At 56.2% G+C, this 22,284-nt stretch overlaps 1 protein-coding gene across 2 annotated transcripts in view; it reads right to left on the bottom strand.

Annotated features, from left to right (window-relative positions):
* MAPT (microtubule associated protein tau) overlaps nt 1-22,284 on the bottom strand; it is a 52,623-nt gene that overhangs the window by 2,997 nt on the left and 27,342 nt on the right. For both annotated transcript variants that reach the window (XM_075559406.1, XM_075559405.1), the window contains 4 exons: nt 19,751-20,022; nt 8,958-9,050; nt 5,961-6,042; nt 1,195-1,307 (listed from right to left, as the gene is read on the bottom strand). In XM_075559406.1, coding sequence (XP_075415521.1) covers nt 1,195-1,307; nt 5,961-6,042; nt 8,958-9,050; nt 19,751-20,022 — 560 coding nt within the window. The remainder of the gene's footprint in view (nt 1-1,194; nt 1,308-5,960; nt 6,043-8,957; nt 9,051-19,750; nt 20,023-22,284) is intronic.

Below are 22,284 nucleotides of genomic sequence, written 5' to 3'. Positions count from 1 at the left end.
CCGAGGTAGCAGCTCGGGGCCACAGCCCCGGCCCATATTGCTTGCTGCCGCTGCCGCTGCCGCTGCTGCTGGGTGCAAGACCCCAAGTGTGGCTTGGTCGTGCTGTCCACAGCCTTTGCTCAGCTGTGATCTTTACAGACTCAGACCACCGGGTCTTCTCCTGGGGAGCAGCTGGGTGCGTTCGAACTCCTAATCTTGTGGCTGGTACACCAATACCAACAGCAAAGCCTGGCGACTAGAGACGGCTGCAGTCACTCAGTCATGTGGCCTCTGGCTCTGCTGGCCACCTTGGCTATGTGGTGATGTCCCACTGCTTGCTGGGGCCCTGCCTGGCCTGGCTGGCTACCACAGGGCCAGCACCGGGTTCTACCCCGACTGTGCAGAAGAATCACCTGGTCCTTGACCAATGCAGGGGCCAGGTCATTTTTAGGAGTGGGGCCCAGGCAGGCTAGGTGACACTCGTGGGCAGCTGAGGACCACGCCTTCCTCCGCCTGTGGAAAGCTGGGTCACCCTCTTGTTTGACTGACACCTGGTATGGGTTGAACCGTGTCCTCCCAAATATGAACTGGCCCGCTGCACCTGTGGGGCCCGGTGGTTTAAAGTCCTCCGCTGCTACCCCCAAAGGTGCGTGGTTCCTACCCATTGGCCGTTCTGTGGAAGAGAGAGGGCAGTCAGTCCACTTCCATGAGGTGACAGCCCGATGCGGCGGTGAGTGGACGAAGACTCGCTTTGTTTTGTAATGAGGCTCTCTCAGTGCCCTGTTGGGACAGCAGGTCATCCGCTGGGCTGCTAACTGCAAGGTCGGCAGTTCCATTCCCCCAGTCTCTCCTCAGGAGAAAGATGAGGCTTTCTGCGTCTCCCAACATTTGGAATCCCAAAGGGGCAGTTCCGCTCCATCCTAGAGGGATTGCTGTGTGTCGGAATCGACGTGATGGCAGAGTCTGTTTTATGGCAGTGGGGGCTGTGTTCTGGGCCCAGTCTTTCTTACTTAGAGCACATTCGACGTGGCAGAAAGTACCAATGGCGGAGCCGGAGGCCCCAGAACCCTGAGGCTGCCGGTGCGGAGACAAGGAGCCCCCGGGAGCTGATGGAGCGAGCGCGCCTTGAACTCAGGCTTGCAGCTGCTTGGACAGTGAGAAAATCCGGTAGCAGCACCAGGAAGCACCTAGCCTGAGTGCAGTCCCCTTACCTACCTTTTTGTTCCCTCCGCCAGGGACGTGGGTGATGTTGTCCAAGGAGCCGATCTTGGACTGGACTCTCTCCTTGAAGTCCAGCTTCTCGGACTTCACCTCCACCTGGCCACCTCCTGAAACAGCACACACAACACCCATCTTGCCATCTTTCTCCCGGGTGTCGGTAGACTCTGCATGCACTAACAGGACTGCCCAGCACCGTGTCCAGGGGCTGTTGGGGGCCCAGGCCAGCAGAGGGGCTGGGGCGACGGCGCCAAGCCAGGCCCAGGGCTGCACACATGTTTCCTAGTAGAGACCAACCGTTAGCAGTAGGGGACTGCTGTCCTTAGGCTGTGGTTGGTGTACAAGTCTGTCCTTCCCAACGGCTCAAAAACGGTGCTTCTAATCAAAGTGCGCATCGAGTACTTAGGCAGCCAGCCTCCCGCTTAGAGGATGAAAGGGGATAGAGACTTCCCAGCTGGGAAGAAAATGACCCCACTTCTGAATTGGTCAGATTCCTTGCCAGACATAGTCCTCCCCCAAAGACCTGGGACTAAAATGGGATGGCGTAGCACACACTTGGGGAGGAAAGGCCCTGAGCTATGCGCCCTCCTGGGGGAGACCCGGCCTGAGCAGAAAAGGGTGGTAGGACTTCCTAGAGGAGGGCAACACCACTGAACAAATGTGCTCTTCGAAGGAAGGACGCGAGAGGATGGGCACCCGTGTGCGAGGCGGTGTCCCCTGGAGAGACGAGACTCGCACAAAGCACCCAGGGCACCCGGAAGAGCCCTAGACACGCTCTGGACTGCACTTCCATTTGTGTTCTCTTCTGACAGGAGTGTGGCTGCGGCCTGACAGCGCCTGACCGAGGCAGAAGTCCTTGCTGGGGATACTGGGGAGGGAGTTTGCATGGGAGGGAGTTGTGCTTCCGATATGGTAGCCAGGAGAGCATCTGGCCCTTGGGATCTTAATGCGATTGGATGCGTTCGGTCCTTCAGGGCTTCCTGATCACCTGGGGTGGTGCTTGGGCTTCTGATTCGTGGTGACCCCACGTTCGTGCGCAGAGTAAAACTGCTTCAGGGGGTCCTCAAGGGCGTGACCTTTCGGAAGCAGATCACCAGGCTGTGTTGGGAGGTGCCTCAGGCTAGGTTCAGACTGCTCACCTTTGGATTAGCAGTCAAGTGCGTCACAGTTCATACCACCCGCGGCTGCTATCATGGTTGTTAGGGACTGGACAGGTGCGTTCCAACTCAAAGCAGCCCTGCACACAACAGAAGGAAGCTTCTGCCCCGTCCCATCCCATCCTCACAATAGTTAGGTTTGAGCCCATTGGGTCGATCCATCTCTTCAAGGGTGGCTTCCTCTTTTCCACTCACCTGCCACTTTACCAAGCATGATGTCTTTTCCAGGGACTGGTCTCTCCTGATCACCTGTCCTAAGTACGTGAGACAAAGTCTCCTCATGCCACTTCTAAGGAGCATTCTGGTTGTGGTTCTTCCAAGATAGATTTGTTTGCTCTTGTGAAAATCCATGATACTTTTAATATTTTTCTTAAAATTTAAAAAATATTTTTCAACACCATAGTGTAATTCAGGCACGTCGATTCTTCCGTGGTCATTCTTATCATTGTCCAACTTTCACATGCACATGAGGTGATTGAAAAACACCACTGCTTGAGTCAGGCACACCTGAGCCCTCAAAGTGACATTCGTGCTCTTCCACCCTTTTCAAGAGGTTTCATGTAGCAGATTTGCCAATGCAGTCCATCATTTGATTCTCAACTGCTGCTTCCTTGAACTTGGCTGGTGGGGGTCAAGCAAGATGAAGTCCTCCACAACTGTAATCTTGTCTCCATTTATCCTGACGTGGTCTGTTGGTCCAGTCATGACGATTCTGGTCTGTACATTGAGTTATTATCCACACTGGCGGCTGCAGTGCTTGATCTTCATCAGCAAGTGCTTCAAGTCCTCCTCACTTTCAAGTTATGCCATCTGCATGTTGAACGTTGTTCATAAACCTTCCTCCAATCCTGATGCCGCCTCCTTCACCGAGCTCAGCTCCCCCGATTATCCGTTCTGCACCCAGACCGCATAAGTATAGTAATAGGATTCAACCCTGGTGCCCAATTGCCCTGATTTTAAGCCACGTAGCAGTCCTTTGTTCTGTTTGAATAACCGCCGCTTGGTCCATGCAGTTTCCAAATCGGCACGACGAGATATTCTGTAATTCCCCTCCTTCCTGTTGTGCGTGGCGGCTTGCCATGATGCACAGATCTGTTCAGAGTCAGCACACAAGTACATAACTCGACTTTCAGCCAAGATCCACTGACGTCTGCAATGACAGCTCTCTTACTCACCACATCCTCTTCTGAATTTGGCTTGAATTTCTGGCAGCTTCCTTTCAGTGTACCAGCTGCATCTATAGTTGAATGATTTTCAGCAAAATTTTACTTGCACGTGATGTTCATTTTTTCTCCTCGATAATTTCCACATTCTGTTGGATCATCTTTCTTTGGAATGGCACAAATATGGATCTTTTTCAGTCCGTTAGCCACGGACTGCTTCCACATTTCTTGGCATAGACAAGTGAGGGCCCCAGCCCTTGCTGAAGCATTTCAGGGGGTCATCTGTGGATTCCTGCAGCCTTGTTTGTGGCTAATGCCCCGGTGCAGCTTGAACGACTGTCATTCTTGTTGCTAGGCTGCTTCTTGAAGTGGCTCATTGTCCACTATTTCTTTTATTTATTTATTATTAAATGGGAGTTAATACATGTATCATTCCACAGTTCAGTCACGTCGAGCAGAATTGTACAATTGCTTCCACAGTCAGTTTCCAAACGTCCTTTTTCTTCCTGGACTCCTTAACATCGTCTCCCTTTTACCCCACCACCACCTCGTACCCGCCCCCCTCCACAAACAAACAAACAATAAAACACCCTTATACTGCGTGCTGCCCCTGTAGGTTCATCAATCCTGGGTGTCATCTACCGAAACACACAGAACACAACTTCAAAAGGGTGAGCTCTCCAATGCACTGCCCTTCCCAATGTCTTTTGATGTTTCTCATATCCGTCAGCATTTGTCCACACAATCCTTCAATATTATAACTCCAGGTTTGGATTTCTTCTTCAGCTCTTTTCAGTTTGAGGTTTTCTAACTCCAGTTCTTTGCATATCTCACTATAGCACTTCACTTTGTCTTCTGGAGCCGCCGGTTGAAATCCACCCTGCCTTCCCTTGGCTTTGGCTACTCTGTGGAAGACTGCGTCTCAAAGGAGCCCTGGTGCACAGTGAGCTACTTGCCGGGCTGCTGACCACCGAAGTCTATGTTTCAGTCTCTTCTGACATTTACTTTGGTCTTTTCAATGGATTTTTGCTTTCTTCGTATATGTTCTTTTTCAAACAAATTTTTGTATTGTGAATCATGTCGGATGCTCCTGATGTCATTAGTGTTCCATCTGTCAAATCTATTCTTGAGATGTTCTTGACATTCAGATGGGATAGACTCAAGGTCACGTTTCACCTCTCGCGCATGCATGCGTCTTCAGTTTCTTCAACTTCTCTGATCAACTGATGGTCTGCTCTACAGTCAGCCCTTGACCTTGGTCTGGCTGCTGACCCTGAGCTTCTCCATCGTCTCTTCCCACAGATGTAGTTGACTTGATTCCTGGGTATTTTATCTGTCAAGGTGCACGTGTACAGTTGCTGCTTATATTGTTGATAAAAGGTATTTGCAGTGATGAGTCACTGCTCTTGCACGATTCTGTCATGTGATCTCGAGCTTGGTTTCTGTCGCCAATATGATCTGACTACTGTTACTCTGCTGAGACTTACCAATCTTGGACTAAAGAGGTTGGTAGCCTTTTTCAGTTTCTTCATTTAGTGTTTGGTGTGCGAATTTGAGTAATAGTTGTATAACTGGACTTCCTTATGTAGATATGATCGTATCACAGACAGCACTGGGCCTCCAGCTACATCTTGAAATGTTCTTTTGATGGTTCATGCAATGCCAGGCCTGTTGACTTTGCCGTTCCGGGAAGAGTAAACCATGGGACTGTCTGATCGCAGGCCAGGACAGCTCACCAATCGCTAGAATATCGATTTTATCAATCATTTTGGACCACTTCCAATTTGCCTGGATTCATACTTAATACGTTGTATGTTCTGATGATTAATAGATGTTTTCAGTGATTTTCTCTCATTTTTAGTCATCCCCCATCAGAAAACAAAGGCCCCAGAGCTTGACTTCATCCACAGCGTGATGGTCAACGTGACTTGGCGGAGGCAGCTCCTCCCCGTGCACGTTCGGTGCCTTTCCATCTGAGGGGCTCACCCTGCAGCACTCTCTCAGACAACTGTCTCCTTGCTGCTCACAAGGTTCTCAGGGCTGAGCCCTCACAAGTGGATCGCCTATCGCACCTGGCTACCTGATTGGACAGTACACCTGTGACAAGGAATGTTTCCAACGCCGCAGAAAGATCTACAGACAGTGAGCATGCTACACGGAATGGGAAGAGAGGGAGCAGCAGGAGGGCAGGGAGCTCAAATAGCATCGTTTTCTATCTAAATGCAGTCTCTCTCTCTCTCTCTCTCTCTCTCTCTCTCTAAGATGACGGTGGCCGTGCGGTAGCCCTTGCAGTTGGTGAAATTGTTCCCATGCCAACTGAGGACCAGGGCCTTCCCCTTCTTCCTCTCTGTGTCTTGGAGCTCTCTGGATGGCTCCCCTCCCCGACTCTGCTGTCCCGCCCCCGGGGCCTTTTGGGCCACCTGCCCCTTCCGCCAGGGCTAACCTGGTTTATGGTGGATGTTGCCCAGGGAGCCACACTTGGAAGTCACCTTGCTCAGGTCAACTGGTTTGTAGACTATTTGCACCTGGAGGTGGGAGCGGAGAAGAGAGACAGAATAAAGTAGAATTATTTTTCTGTGGGTGACTCCAACCATAGCGGACAGTGGGCCCCGCCTCCCCCATCACGTCCGTCAAGGCGGGCAATGTGCTGTAGGGATTCGCTAACTCTGCCCCAAGGGAGCAGGCTCTTCACAGAACAGGAGTGCCTTCAGCAAAAAGGAAGGTCCCGTCCTTGGGTGGGTCCCTAACCTCACTCACATCTGAACGTTCATGCCCCTCCCCTGGCATGAGACAGGCAGACCACATTCACTGGAGACAAAGCAGCGGTTTGTGGGCACAAGCTCGGTTAGAAAGGCAAGACGGTGGCCTTAGGACTGACACGAGGAGAAGCGCCCACAGAAACCGACCCTGCGCCCCCCACAAGGACAGTGCGGGTTAACAGGCAGCCCCCGCCCGCTCAGCGGGTGCCTTTGCCCAGGGAGCAAAGCGACACCAGCAGGCCAGGCACGTGGCGCAGCCGAGTTGAGGTGGGTTAGTGCCGCAGCAAGCTGCCCCAGATGTCTGACAGGCTCCAAGACTCAGCTGGAAGTCTGAGGGCCGGCCCTGCCAGGCCGTCCACCCTCCTGAGGGACATGCTGGGCCCTGAGTCAGCCGTTGACCATGGCCCCAGACCCACGCCCTGTAGCGGGCGGGGTCTCCCGGAAGAGGCAAGCCTCCACTGGCTAACCTCTCCTGGAGTGTGTAATCCACCGAGGCTCCAGCAGAGACCAGAGCTGGCCAGTCAGGCCCGAGCCGGCCCCTGCCCTGGGGTTACTCAGGAGACATGGCCGGGAAACTCCAGCCTGGATTTTAATCATCAGGAACGATCCCAGATTACTTGAAGGTAAAGACCGAGTTGGCATTGGCTGTTTGCAACAGAGCACTGAGCGAGGCAGACAGACAGAGGTGGGCTGTGTTAGTGGGAGGAGGGGCCTGTGGGAGAGCACGGGTGCTTGAAGGTGGGCCAGGTTAGAGGCCCTAGCAGTGGGCAGTTTGGCACACGGCATCTAAGGTAAGGTGACCAGATTTTAGCATTGGTAAAGCGGGACACCATTGATAAAACTCATATCCTGGCGAAATAGCCACATGGCAGCCGGAAATCATATATGCTTGCTTGTGGTGCATTCTTTCCAAACTTGGGACTTTTTAAAACTGCTGCAGGATGTGGGAAAAATTGTTAAAAATCAGGACTGTCCCACCCAAAGCGGAACATCTGGTCACCTTAATCTAAGGGGACCACCTGGCCCAATGCTGACTCACTGTAGGAGGCGGCACCAGGAGGCCCAGAAGAGTCAAGCTTGCTGGAGTGTCCATCCGGTTGGACACAAGGCTCTGGGTTACACTGGCCAGCCCCAGAGCACAGGCTCTGCGAGGTGGAGAAAGGGACTCTGGGAACTCCCAGCACAGGGAGCCGATGTCAACCTGGGCGTGGCGAAAGCCTGAAGCTCTCCCCCTTCACCCTGGGGGAGGCTGAGGAGGAGGGCGCCCAGGCCTCCTGGCCTGTGTGTGTGTGAGGCTGCCCTCCGCCAGGAGCAGCTTTCTCTGAGGCCTCCTGCTGCAGACAGGCAGTGTTCGTGGGCCCAGGACAGTACCTGCACCACAGGGGGGTGTCCTGCGGCTCTTTGCCATGTCCCCCCAGGCTGGCAGGGAGTGGAGGACAGAAATCCAGTCTTCCCCACCCCCACTCCTGCCAGAAGGACTGTGGGCCAGGCTCCCCAACAGTTTCCATCAGCAGTTTGGGCTGAGTGCACTGCTCCCAAGGACGAGGCTTTGCTTCGCTGGCCCATCATGGGGGGTTGGGGGGGACAGGAGAGCAGGGTGACACAGGGACACCAGCCAGCACAGTGAGAAGCATTAATGAAGTGTGGGCTACTCAGATGGAGTGCTCAAGGCGGGGGACGAGGGGGGCGGTGCTCGGAGCAGCACATTGCCAGAATAAACCCTCTGGGCTGGAGCCGATGCCGGTGGCCAGGGCTCTGTGTGTTTCCACAGACAGCTCCCAGGGCCAGACACTGCCGCGCCCCGAAAACCACCCTCCCCCGGGATCCCAGCCTAGGTCTGGACAATGACAAGCAGCCGGGTGGGTCTGGGGGGCAGGAGGGACGTGAGGACTTAAGTCCCAAACATCCACTCCATGGAACCTTGCGAGAACACCCTTGGGGACACTGGGACCCAGGGACATCAGAGGATGAAGTCCCCCAGGCAGGGCTGGTCTGCAGGTGGGCTGTGGGGACAAGGAGAAGGAGCTGAACAGAGACATCTTGAGCCTCAGGACAGACCGGCCAAGGGGTGGGTGGGGCACAGATGGGGGAGCCCAGTCGCAGGGTTCGGCCTTGTGCCCAGCCCCAAGCAGCCTGTGGGACCCCTGGGGCAAGTACTGAGTGGTGAGTGGGACCCCAGCAGGTTATTTGCTCGGAGGGCCTGGATTAGGGAGGGGCCAGGGAGGCTCAGCCCCTTTCCACTGTCCTCTGAGTGCAGGCCAAACAAAGCTGCACTCCCCACTGAAGTCCATGCTGACAGCAACCCTATCTGGCAGAGGAGAACTGCCCCTGTGAGTTTCCGAGGCTTACGCTTTACAGGAGAGCCTCGTCTTTCACTGGTGGAGTGGCTGGTGGTTTCAAACTGCTAGCCTTTTGCAGGCAGCAGCCCAATGAGTAACCACGAAGCCACCAGGACTCCTACCTGTGCCCGCCAGGTGACCCTAAGTGCCTGGGGCCCCCTCCTGGAGCATGGTGATGGGGCTTCCCGGGGCAGCAGACACCAACGTGGTGGGAGTGGAGTCGGGCGCTGACCCGTGCTGAGCCCGAGAGAGGTTTATTCTGGGCAATGTCGCACACAGAGGGACTCGTGCCACTGGAGAAAGCTGCAGCCCCGCCCGGCGCGCTCCACTGCGGGTACTCACACTGCCGCCGCCCGGGACATGTTTGATATTATCCTTTGAGCCGCACCTGGACTGGACGCTGCTAAGATCCAGCTTCTTATTAATGATCTGCACCTTTGACAGCCAGAGAGAAGGATGAGCGGAGGCATCTGAGGAGTCACGGGCCCAGGGACAGAGGACAGCCCAGGAGGCGTTTCTGGGGCTGGCAAGCTGTGGGAGGGGCCTCTGACTTGCAGCTGGGGGGGCGTGGCTGGCAGGTTACAGAACGGATATATCCCCTACCCTATCGACGGCTAGAAAGATCAAAACACAAAGTCCCATCTTCGTCCTCATCCACCAGCCCTGCCCGAGCAGCCAGCAAGCTCTGAGTCAAAGACTCGGTGACACCTAGCGATGGCATCTGTCTACCGTGCAAACCCTCAGGCCTCTTCTGCTGACCAAAGAGCCGCAGTTCACAAGTAGCCCCTGTGCGGGGAAGGGAGGGCCGCTGAACGTTTTAGTTTACGAGTCTTTGCTCCCGAGAGTGACCGCCTAGGACACCCTCCATAAAGGGTCACTGGGACTCAGTGAGTTTGGGGTGTTTGTTTTCTCCCATCCGAGCATTGACCGGGCCCGACCCCACTTAGCTTCCGAGCCCAGAAGAGATGGGGTGTGTTCGGGGTGGTAGGACCATAGAGAGAGTTTGCTTTCTTCTGGCCAGGGAGGTGTGGGATAGCAATGGTTTTTGATGGGTGGTTATTTTTACCCAATTTGCCTAAAAACGATGAGATGCACAGGCAGCCATAGCAACCTGGTTGGGAGGAGGAGAGTTGGGAAATTCTAGACTTCAGCCTGCTAAGTTAGTGGTCGGCCAACCCATGATCAGAAAGAGTCCGCCTTGGTGTTGACTCATCACAGAAGCAGAGAACCTGCCAAAGTCAGGGGCAGCCCTGTCTTGGGACTGACCCTGAGGCCTTCGCGTTGCCTGTGGGCTGGGCTGGGGGCCACATGCCAGCCCAGGGGGCTCAGCTAGATCCCACACTCAGAGCTGGAGAGAGGAATCAGATCCTGGGGTTCACGGGCCTCGGCAAACGCAAGAGATGGGAACACGCTGTGAAGCTGAATTTTACGCATTCCAATTTTGATGTCAAAATGACCTTTCCTTTTGTCGCAGTATATTGTCAGTCGCTAAAAGTTACTGTTTTTAAGTGCCTTAAAGATAGAATGATACCAAGTATATAGTGAACCTCCCCCCGCTTTCTTCCTTGATTGTATTGACCTGAATCAAAACACCTGAGAAACAGCATCTAACTTACCTCTTCATTTTCTTTTCTATTCTTTTTTATAAAGCCATACCTCTTTTTTTAATTAGAAAATAGTATTAGGATTCGGAAAGATACAAGTGAGCAAGGCAAAGGGAACGCACTGCTCTTGGGATTGTAACGCCGCGGCATAGCACAGCTGTGCCCCATTCCCTGGTCTTTCCCTTCCAGTCTCTATCTCTGAAGGGGCTTCCAAAAGCTCTTGGGAACATTCGTTGTGTTCCATTTTTCCAGGGACTGTTTTGAAGGTCCCTCTATCTACAGCAATGGTGGAGACAGCCAGGAGCCCTAGGGGACTAGTTGAAGTGCGTGGCTGTTAATGCTGGGGCCGGCAGTTCAGGCCCAGGAGACGGGTGGCAGTCAGTGTCACCAGGATTTCTATGGGGTAGTTCTAGTCTGTCCCCAAGGGTCTTCAGAGCCAGAATCGACTGGGTTTGATTGGATGTGTACATGCGGTTTGTGCCGGTTGATGCGTCATCCAGATCCCCAGCATTTCCCACGTCCCTGTAGTCAGTCACCACACGACACCCCATCATGCGAGTCCTGTGCAGTGCTGCTAGACATTGCATCAACCCCCTTTCCCACGGTGCAAACCCCACCACCAACGCCCGCCCTTGAGAGCGTTCTCTCTGGCACTGGATGAGTTGCAGGACGTAGTGCCCCTGGAATATAATCGCTGGGTCAGAGTTACGAATGTTCTAAACCCCTCGGTCCGTCCAGTTCCCCTAATGGCTCTCTGTGAGGGTGGGTGAGTTCCCAGGGCACTCCGTGGGGAATCCCATAGCTGCTGGCAATAGGCTTTGGGGAAATCCTCTTGCCTGTTTCTTTGACCAGGACAAACAGGGCGGGGTTGCCCTTTTATGCGGCTTCTCTCTGATTATTACAGAAAGTTGTGCCTTGCTCTTTTTAGCAAGTGGGTGGGCAATTTCCTAATATGCAGATGCTGCCTGGTCAGACAAAACAATTGTGCAGATGGCGCAGAACCGGGCCACGGTTCCTGCTGCTGCCCTTATGGTCAGAACCAAGTGTACAGCAGCTAACCCCTCCACCGTCCTGATTACACCAATTCTTCCTTTTTAAGTCCTGTGGTTTCTTTTATTTTTTTCCTCCTGCGGTTTCTAAGGGTGAAAAACGTTTCACCTTTCATTGCCCCCTCCCTCCCTTTCTCCTGCTCTACAGAGGAGGGGTCTCGTGCAGCCTAGGGAGGCTGGCTCAGCAGCGTCCTCCACTCCGAGGCAGAGCCCACACAAGAGTCTAAAGCTGCATGGAGACAGTGTCGCCCGGGTTGCCCTCAAGGCTGGAGCCTCACCAACCAAGCCACCACCCTCCTCCTCGGTGGGCTCTGGCCTTCTGGCCCCCTGCCTGTGGGAGAGAGGGGACAGCGCCAAAGCCCAGGTCTGACTGGGAGGATGAGGGGCACTGTGCAACTCTGGGCACCCTTGGATCTTAACACTGGGGTCAAGTTTCATTACTCAGTTTCTCAGAAGTGGAGTTGCCTGCTTTCAGAAAGGAACTGGAGAGACTTAGTGTTCGGTTTCTTTCTTAAGAAGAATAAAATCACCATCATTTCAACCAAAGGAAGCAGACACCACCTGCCTATGTTGTGGTTAGATGCCGTGGCGTCAGTCCCAACTCATAGTGGCTGGACGACGGGACGGAATGGAGCACCGCCCAGTCTGCCCCATCCTCACAGTTGTTCTTATGTTTGAGCCCACTGACCTCGGGGCTGCACCGACGGGCTCACACAGAAGAAACCGCCTAGACTGATCATTACGCGTCGAATCATTAGACAGGGTGCTGAGCTTCCTGGAAGCCAAGGCAAAAAGCGGGACGAATTATAAAGCCAGCTCGCATAACTCTCCTTATCTGGCAGAGTCAGCGTACCAGTTTTTCAAGGAAGACCATCTTGTTTGTTGTGCCTATCTGTGTAAGCGATCTGTCAGTGGGGCTTTCTCCGGAGGTGTTAAGCAGTAATGCAAGGGCTGCCTCATATGAGGAAATGGGTTTTCCACGTGGCTTTTTCATCCTCCAACACGACCAAAGAAAAGCAACAGACTGGGGGATACTCAGGAAACACACCTGGCCTGCTGATCCCCGGTGTCAGGTAAACACACACACAGAGAGAGGAGCGAGAAAGGGCCTGCTTAGCAATAAAGCCATCGGATCTGAGCCTCATTTCTCAGCTAAGAGTCGCAGGTGTGCTCTGTTGTCTGGGCTCTGATAATACCCATCAGAAGAGAGAACCGGCTCAGAAGCTGCACAGGCTGACTTGGAGCACCCCTAGTCAGGAGAGACTTTCCTAAGGCCCGGGGCTGACCCTAGCAGGGAGGCTGGGGGTGGGGTCAGATCCACAGTGGTTGAACCTGCCACCTGGAGGGCCTGGAGGGGTCCCACTAGATCATGTGGCCTCAGGTCTCGCCCGGCCCTCCCCGTCTCCCCATGCCTGTCCCCCCCCCCCTCCCAGGAGCTCCCAGGGTGGCCCAGCTGAGAGTGGACAGGCTCTGGCTCAGCCTGGCTTTAGTACCATGACCACATGGTCATGCTCTAAGCCAGGGTTAACAGGCCTGGGGGTGGGGAGGACAGCTGCTGGGCCAATTTAAATTGTCCAGTGAGAATTTACCCGGAAGCCTCTCATGAGGTCCACAGTGGCCAGCTGACAAACACCTGCCCACTTCCCCTTTGGCTGGCTGGCCAGAGAACAAAGATCAAGCCACTGGGAAGAGCTACAGTTGAGCAATTTTGAATTCCTTTTCCCAGCCATCTCCCAAAGGTGCTTTGAAATGAGGCTTTTAGGAGCCCTGGTGGGTATTAATTAGTTGGGCAGCCAGCCCAGCCTCAAGGTCAGCAGTTCGGTTCCCAATCTCCAGCCCTCTCAAGGGAAGAGACCTCCCCCCCCCCACCCCCCAACGGAGAGCTTCTAGGCCCTTAAGGAGCTAGTCTCGAAACCTGCAGGGGCAGCCGCACTCTGCCAACCCGCAGGGGCAGCCCCACTCTGCCCTACAGAGTCGCTAGGAGCCAGAATAGACGCCATGATAATGACGATACAGAAAATGGAAGGAACCCAGAGCCTTTGCTGGAGAAATGGACAGAGGCTCTCAGGGTCCCAAGCCACCCCAGGAGAGTGGTCTGCCTGGCTCTGACCTCTGCTCGTTCCAGGGTCAAACTTACACACACACACACACACACACACCACCACCACCACCACCCCCAACCACCACCACCACCCCGCGTCGCCCCAGGCCCCAGTACAATTCACTGCATTCGCTCCCCATACACGTGTTTACTTTGCCATTTGCCAGTTCTCTTAATATAAGTCAACTCTTAAAAAAGACCCGTTTTCTATCACGGTCTGCGGTGAATGGGACGGGGAGGGATGGAGAGAGGCGAAAACAGGTCTGGCGGAGAATGGGAGAGGGGCACACCCCGACGAGGAGGGACGCCGAGTGAAGACCAGACCCACGCGTTTGGAAAGGAACGCGGACGGAGCGGGGCGTTTGCAGCGCGCCATCGCCACCTGGTGACCGTGCCCAGTATTGCATCCAGAGCGTTCGCTGCCGCCCTTTCTCCAGGGCTCAGAGACCAAGGGCCCTGTCGTACGCAGCCACCTGTGCCCTTCGCGGCCGGAATCCCATACCATCGCTTATCCCCCTTGGGTCATTTAAAAATTAACACAAGAGCACCTCACTGCCATGGAGTCATATCTCCTGACCCCGCAGCCTCGGAGCTACCCTCGCCGCCTCTGGGTCCCCATCCTCTGCTTCCTTAGCTTCGGCCTGCGCTGCTGACACCCAGAGGTGTTTCACCTCAGCTGGACCCTCACCTGCTCAGATGGACCTGCCCGATGTCCCGGCGGCGGCTGATGAACCAATGAGCAGGGGAAGCTCTCAAACACCTGTACTGTTAGGTATTCTGCTTGTGGTCCCAAGGAAGCTCTGTCCTGTAGGGGCGCTGACAGTACCGGGAGCACTCCACTGACTGGTGATAACCACACAAGTGGTGCTGGCTGCTCTCCGGGCCTCATGCCCCTGTGGGTGGTGCTGCGTGTGCGCTCAATTCACAGACCCTCAGGGCAGAGCAGAACTGTCCATCAGGGGTTCCTGGCCCCAAATCTTTGTGGAAACGGTTGTTTGGCCGGTCTCCTGAGGCCCGGAGGGCGGGCTTTTGGTCAGCAGCTGGGCACTTAACCACTGGACCACAGGGCCCGGTCTGCTCATTCCCCAGCCCCAGAGCTCACCAGCCAGTCCACAGCCTAGGTGGCACTGGTTGGCTGAGTGGACACCATAAGGGCGGGAGGAAGCGGTCTTTGAGGCTATTTTCTGTTCAGGTTTATTGTTCGTGTTTGCAAATTTATTTCTGCTCTTTCCTTTGTTTCCTTATTCTTATTTTATTCCCACCCCTCCCCTCCTGCTGTACAGAGTTTTTTTCCTTAACACAAACACTGAGAACTCTGCCTTCTCGTGGAAACCCATGGACGCCGCAAACTTGCCCTGGAATCTCAATAACTCACAGCAAACGATGATGCGTTCTTTGGGGCACCCCCACCTAATTTGGGGGTCCTGACCATTGCAAGTGAGGGTCCTTCCTCTCCCCCCTGGACAAACAGGTACATGGGAGCAGGTTCACATTTTGGAATTCCAAGGAACTGGCTATGTGGGTAACGGCTGTACAACTAATCCCTGTCGTGGCCAGAGCACAAATGAGAATCATCCCTGCTTCCCCCTATTCAGAGGTGAGCCGGGGGCACAAGGGGTTACACGTGTTGGGCTGCTAGCTGCAGAGTTCGAAACCACCAGCTACTCTTGGGGCACAGGATGAGGCTTTTGACTCTCATAATCTCAGAAATCCACAGGGACCACTCTACTCTGCCTATGGGTTTGGGGTTGTGATGGGTCAGAATCGCCTGGATGGAGCTTGGTTTGGGCTTGTCCGCTGAGAAGTATTCTTTGTTGGTATTGTCTCCAAACACAACAGCAGGTAACAGGGAAACCTCCTGTCTTACAACTGAATTCCAGGGCTTTCCTGCGGATGTCCCCCTCTTGGAGGCACCCTGTCGTCCTGTGTGCTTTCAGCTCTCTGCTAATCCCGCACAGGGGCAGTGGCTCCCCTTTCCTCTAGACACACAGGTGGCCATGAGGTAAAGCCAGCTCCCTGGCAACCAACCACCGTGCCTGGTCACACTTCTCCATCCAAGGGCATGGCTGCCCATCTGGTTTTATTTGTTCTGACTATAAGTGTTTTCGTTATTAAAAATGGGGGGTGGGGGCTGAGCATCCTGAGGAGTCGGGGGTGAGACTCTGTGTGTGCCTGGAGACGGGCCAGGAGTGGGGAGGAAAATCAGCCAGTGGATGCGGATGCGAGGCAGGGCCCCGCTCAGGGCTGGGGTCAGAGGTAGTCTGCTGGGGCGCAGTGGTTACGCACGGGGCTACTAACTGCAAGGCCAACAATTTGGAAGAGAGATGAGGCCTTCTCCTCCCGGAAAGAGTTCCAGTCTCGGAACCCCACAGGGGCAGTGGCACCCTGTCCTGTGGGGTCTCTAGCAATCAGAATCAACTTGCTGGCAGTGAGCTTGGTTTTCTGATTGTCAGCCTGGACTACACCTTGGACCACCCTGGGGACCCCACTGCTGAGGGTCTATTGGGATGGGGTGAGGCTCAGGCACCCTCAGGGGATTCTGTTCTGCAGGCAGAATCAAGCCCAGTGGCCCCAGGCCTCTCAGGAGCAGGCAGACTCCCCGGACCCCTCCTCTACACTTTCCTTCACACCCACTCTCAGGGGAACCAGTGTGGGCCCACCGACAACTGGATTCCCCTGTAAAATTAATTTGGCTTCCGTCTAAAAGGAGCATGTGTTCTTATGGATTTAATTGTGTCTCCCTAAATATGTGTTGGCATCCATACATATACTCACAAATCCAATGGAATCATCGTCCACCATGCAACCTACTGCCCGGTTGGTTAGAGACCACACTGCCTGGTTGGTTAGAGGGTATGTCCTAAGCCTAATCCCGGCTGAGCCGTAAGAAGGACAGCTAAGACAGGGACACCGGTGGGTGCATCTGGGAGAAGACAGATGCCCCAGGAGGACCAGCAGGAACTCAGCAAGGAATGCAAGAAGGCCAGCACCTTGCCCTCAGTCTGCCAGTCTCCTGGCCCGAGAGAAAACATTTGTTCCTGAAAAACCACCCCCTTGCGGTATTGTGTGACAGAGTGCTAGGAGTCTAATGCATGCATCACTGGAGGCGATGATAAAGACAGAGAAGCTCAGAGGAAACAGGCTTCTGCATGTGTCCCAGTGTAGCTGATGCCTGCCCATCTGATGTGCTTTCCCTTCTCGGTGCTGCCTTATTCAGGGCAGGCTCCCTGTCTCCCAGCAGAGTGAGTGTCCAGACTCCTACAGCCCTGCCCCTGGGGTGATGTGCTTGTTAGGTGACCGACAGAGTGAAACACCGCCTGGTCCTGTGCCGCCTCCCAGTGAGCCCATTGCGGCAGCCACCATGGCCATCCATCCTGTGGAGGGACCTTCCTCTTTTCCACAGCCTGGCCCCTTAGCCAGGGTGATGTCCTTCTTCAGGGACTGGTCCCTGTTGTACAGGACCACAAAGTTGCCCGGGCCCCTGTGGAGGGCCCACAGGAAGGAGACACGAGTCACCTGAGCAGGTTGCTCCAAAAGCCGCCTCCTGGGTCCCCTCGGCCTCCCCCAATATCTCTTCTCCTTTTCCCTGGATCTGGGTAACAGCTGAGATGGTCTTCCTTTCAATTTTCTTAGGGTTTCATGGGATTTAAGGGGAGGCGTGACTCCTCCCTCGGCCACCGAGCTCCCCACACCTCTTCCCCTCAAAGTTACTCTTCCTTCTTAGCCCTTCAGCAGATGCCGAAACTCGAACCTGGAGGCTCCCGTACTCTCACAGGAGGCGGAGGGAGACACAGGCAGCGAGTGTCCTGAAAGGAGCCTTTGGTGGAGGGCTCCCCTGTGGCCGTCGCTGTGACAGCGGCTCTTACTCAGAGGAGCCCAGGGGCCCGACGAAGAGCCAGGCTCCATGCTCAGACACTCCAAGACACCAAATCAAATGAACCCCCAAAATGACAGGGACCCTGCTTCTCCCCTTCGTCATAGCCAGAAGAGGCAGAGACAGGTACATGCTCGGTGTCTCCTGGACCTTGAGGAAAAGGGAGAATCCAGACTGACTTCTTGGAGGAGATGGATCTGAAGCTGGGCCTCGGGGGAAGGGCAGAGATAAGGGGGGGATGGGGGAGGGGAGAGGTGGGGAGGGAAGGGCATTTGGCAGGTGGAGGGCCTGAGGAAGGGAGGCTGAAACACAGTAGTTCCCCAAGGGAACACAGAACGCCTGGCAGGGGTAGGTGCTTGGGCGGGGCAGAGCCCTGCGGGGAGCAGGGTGCCGCTGGCAGGCCGGGAAGGCCAGGGGAGGGATGCTGGACAGAGTGTGAAGCACCAGGAAGTGGAACCAGGAACCAGATGGTGGTAGGGAAGATTCCAGAGACAGTTAAGAAACTGGGTGGAGCAACAAGGAATGTGGGAACAGGCACTGGGGAGATGGGCAGAGACAGAGGCCAGGGCGGGACTTCTGGGGGGTTGTGCTCCTGGCTGAGGCCCACGGTCACAGTCCACAGTCCTTAGAGGGTGGCTTTCAGAATCCTCTGGGCCTAGCGGCCTGAGTGCAGCAGAGACCTCGAGATCTCCACTGTCCGACAACCCTGTCCAGGTCACGGGGTGGGGTATGGGGAGGCTTCTGGGAACGCTTTCTTTCAAAGGCTAAAGACGGGCCTGAGTGGGCGAAGTAAGACTTTCATTGGCGGCCATCGGGAGGGAGACTTCCGGGCCTCCTGTGTCCCCAGGGACAGTGCCGCATTGGAGGGAGGGCCCAGGCCACTCAGCAATCTTGCAGCGTGGAGCCCCAGGGCTGACAGAGCCATAGTCCCGCATTCCCGACGGGCTTTCCCTAACGCACACAGTGCAGCGACACCCGCCGGCAGCGGGCAGGGCGGGGGTCGTGTGTGGCCAAGGGTGACACAGGTGTGCAGCTTTCTGGGAGAGAGCTGGTGTGTCCCTTTGCTCTGTGTAGCAGGATGTGCTGTAACACCGGGCATGCCAAGTGAGGGCGGGCCTCCTGTCATGGAAACCCTCTTGCTGGGGGGTCCTTGGCCCTGCCAGCCCCACAGAGGTGTTGGCTTCAAGCCAGCACCCACCTCAGCGGCTGCCCAAGTGTCCCTTCTAGAAGGGGCGGGGGGCAGGTGACACTGCACGGAGTGTAAAATGAGGGCAGCAATGGTCCCCATCAGCCCGAGGCCGTCAGCCAATGGGACACTGACAGCCCACTAAGAGGAAGCTTCCGGCCACAGGAAGAGGCCGGCTGCCTGGGGAGACTGTGGCGGGCGGGCCCTGCAGAGCCTCCAGAGAGGGAGGAGCACCCCGAAGGCTGGACAGGGAAGACCCCACAGAGAGGCCGGACCTCAGCGTTGGGTTACACAATCAGCAGGGCAAGCCGGGATGAGCCCGGCCACATGGCTGCACCACAAACATCCCGATGCTGCCTCCAGGGATGGCCAGCCTGTCTCCCCCCCCCCCCCCCCCCAGCCTCTCCCTCTCCTCAACCAGGCAGGCTGCCAGGGCTGGAGGTCCCACGTAGCCAGGTATGCACGGGCTCGCGTGTGCGTCCTTTGTCAGCCCTGTGAACCATTAGTTCTACGTATTTTACGTGGAGCTGTTCAGTCAGTTTACTAAGGAAGCAAAGCAAGTCCATGCTTACTTACTGGGTAATACAGCCCTGCCTGCCCTTCACCTATGAGCCAGGGTGTGATGTGGAAGTAAATCAGTCACAGTCTGGGGACCCCCACCTGTCCGCAGTGGGCGCGACCATGCCCCTGCTGAGAGGGACCTGAGAGTGCTGGCTGTCTAGGGTGCGACCCCTTCACCCCGCCCCCCTGCCGGGTGAGAAGGGAGCTCCGATCAAGGGGGCGGGGTGTATCTGGCTGCTCGAACCCTCAGAAGCTGGTGCTTCCAGCTGGCGGAGGCCCAAGGGCTGCAGGCGCACCCACTAGCCTCTCAGTCCTCCCAAAGGGAGCTCCCTAACTTCCTCATAATGGAAGACCAAAGAGAAGCTTAGCCGGAGCTGTCCAACAATGAGGATTCATGTTAGAACACAATGCGGGAGCGCACCGCCGCTGTGGGTGTCCCTGCTGAGAACCTGCAGGTCAGGGACACGCAAAGCCCAGACTGTCCCACGAGCAAGGCCGAACCCGGAGAGACGCTCTGCACCTCGTCACAGATGGCCAGCATGGCTCAGTGGTGACCGGACAGAGAATGGAGCCACAACCGGATCCTCCTCCTTGAGGGGCCTGGAGTGGGGGCGGGGGTGGGGGGAGAGATCGGCTGTCTGGGCGCTGCAGGAGGGGACCTCACTGGGAGGAGCCACCTCATCTCCCATCCGTGGTGGGCGCGGTCCCAGGGGAACGGCCTGCCCCTTCGCACCTCCTTCTCCCTGCGGCCTGGCCTTACCTTCCCGCCTCCAGGCTGGTGCCTCAGGTTCTCCGTGGAGCCGATCTTGGACCTGACGTTCTTCAGGTCTGGCATTGGCATGGGCACGGGCGCTGTCTGCAGGCGGCTCTTGGCTGAGGATGGTGACTTGGGTGGGGTGCGGACCACTGCCACCTTCTTGGGCTCCCGGGTGGGTGGGGTCGGCAGGGAGGGGGTGCGGGAGCGGCTGCCAGGAGTTCCTGGGGATCCCGGGCTGCTGTAGCCGCTGCGGTCCCCGGATTTCCCAGACTCACCTGGGAAGGAAGGGGGAGAAAAGGGCTGAGCCTTGTAAGGGTCCAGGTGGGATGATGGGGAGGGGGGTGAGGAGGGGTAGGCTGCTGTCCTGGGGGTCTGGCCCAGCCTCAGAGTTGGAGGAAGTAGGTGGGAACAAATGTTTCTGGCAAGCTCTTCTCCTTCCTGCCTCATCGCTTAGCCAGGGACACTCTGTCCCCAGAAGAGCAGAGTGGGCATCGGAGACCACCCAGCGCCCCCTGCCAGAAACCCGACCAACTCCAACCCACCTTGCTGGAGTCAGAGAAGGCCCCATCTTGCTGCGTGGTCTCAGGCCAGTCACTGCCCTCTCTGAATGCACCTGAATCCTGACGACCAGGGAACCATTCAGCTGCGTGCCCACAAGGGGGTGTTGCAAGCTCTCAGCAAGCTCAAGGCCCCCTTCTCTGGGGCTCCCTGGTCAGGCTCCCCCACTCCCTTTCCGTGCCTGGTCCGCAAGGGTTTTCATGCCCCACCCTAATTGTCTTCAGCTTTCCAGACCAGCCAGGCGGCCTCACGCCACTGTGTCCACCCTGCTGTGCCCTCCTCCAGGCCGGTGTAGGCACATACCCACACACTTGTCTGAGCACAGCGCAGGCGGTGCCCCGACAGCAAGTGAGGGGAACCCCTGCTCCCCAGCAGTCTAGAGGCCTCGGGGTGTCCTTTGCCACGCCCCCCTCACTTGTCAGTAGTTGTTGGCCTTTCTGTGGACCTCCGGGGCCGTTCTCCAGGTGTGGCTCCTGGGCCCCGGCCTCACAATGCAGATTCCTGGGCCGCATCCACACCCGGCATTTCAGAACCTCTATAGCTGGGGCCTGCACCGCTGGTTTTCTCCAAGCTCCCAGGCGGGATCCCTGGACGCCAGGCTGGGCCCCAGGTGAGAAGCTGCTCAGCTGAGGTCCGCTGCTGGCCTCTCAGCTTCTTGTAGCCATGTCCACCCCTCAGCTGCAGATGTTCACCCTTTCTGGCACGTGGGACCTGCTGGACCCCATCCTGGAGAAGGACAGCTCTTAGTGCCATGAACCAATGACGCTTCCCATCAACTACAGCGAAGGGGCCACACCTGATGGATAATCCTAAAGTCACCAGGTGGTGACAGGGCTCCTGAAGGATTTGTTCATGTCCCACCCGGAGCCCACAGATGGGTCCTGCCTCCCTGTTCCAGCCTCTCTCCCTGCCTTCTCAGCCCTCCTGCTCCAAGGTCACAGGGTAGCCTGGTGACTACTGGGGGGCTTTCAGCCCTCTCACAGCCACGCCACATCAGAGCGGCCTGGGACAAGTCTCCGAAGCTCACTCAGCCTGTCTTTGCCTCTGGAAAACAGGGAGCCCAAGGCACCCCTCAGGATTATGGATCTGAAGGCAACTCTAAGAGCCCCAGGGAACATGTGGGCGCCCCTGGGAGTCGTCTGTTGGAACCTGTCTCCCCAGGACATGTTGAAGTCCTAACCTGACCCGGGGATCTGAGCCTGGCCCTTGTCTGGAGGTAGGGTCTTTGAAGACCTCAGTTAACACGAGGCCAGGCTGGAGCGGGGTGGGTCTGAGTGGTGTCCCGTGGAAGACACCCAGAGAGGCCCGAAGGCAGGCCGGCTTGTGTGAAGATGGAGGCTGAGGCCGCAGACTAAGGAGCACTGGGGTGCCCAGTGCTGGGAGAGACACCCAGGCCCTTTCTGAAGAGCCATCCGAGTGGGGGCACCCTGAATTCAGGCTCCTGGCCTTCAGAACGGAGACAATACATGTCTGTTATTTTTCACCACGTCTTTGGTGGCACTGGGTTAATCAAGACACATGCCCAAACCCCGGTTAGAAACAGCTCAAGCCTCCGCCAGGATCTCCAGGCACATGCTGCTCCTCCTCCACCCCAAAAACCCTCAGCCCCTGAGTCAGTGAGCACACCCAGGATTAGAAAGGCCCAGAAACAAAGCACACCAGGGGCCTTCTGGCGGTCCCAACTGTAGGCTCAGAAGCAGGCACTCCCAGCCCTGAAACCAGAAGCCGCCAACAGGACAGCCACGGGCACAAAGTGGGGCGCAGACCCCGAGTTACCTCGCACGGATCGTTTCCCCGCAGGGGCTACTGTTCTCTGCACTGTCTTGGTAGCTTCAAAAGGAAAACCCACAGAGAGCCTCATTACAATCAAGCTGACTGTGGCCTTGGCCAGTCCTTCACATGCCCGTGGCCATCACAGGGAGGCCAGGCCAGCATGCGTCCTGGGAAGAAGCAGGTGGGGGAGGAGAGAACTGTGCTCC

Source organism: Tenrec ecaudatus, chromosome 10, assembly GCF_050624435.1.
Source record: "Tenrec ecaudatus isolate mTenEca1 chromosome 10, mTenEca1.hap1, whole genome shotgun sequence".
NCBI classification, from domain to species: domain Eukaryota; kingdom Metazoa; phylum Chordata; class Mammalia; order Afrosoricida; family Tenrecidae; genus Tenrec; species Tenrec ecaudatus.
The sequence above is the reverse complement of the archived record's forward strand: the minus strand, read 5'-3'. Positions and strand labels throughout refer to the sequence as shown.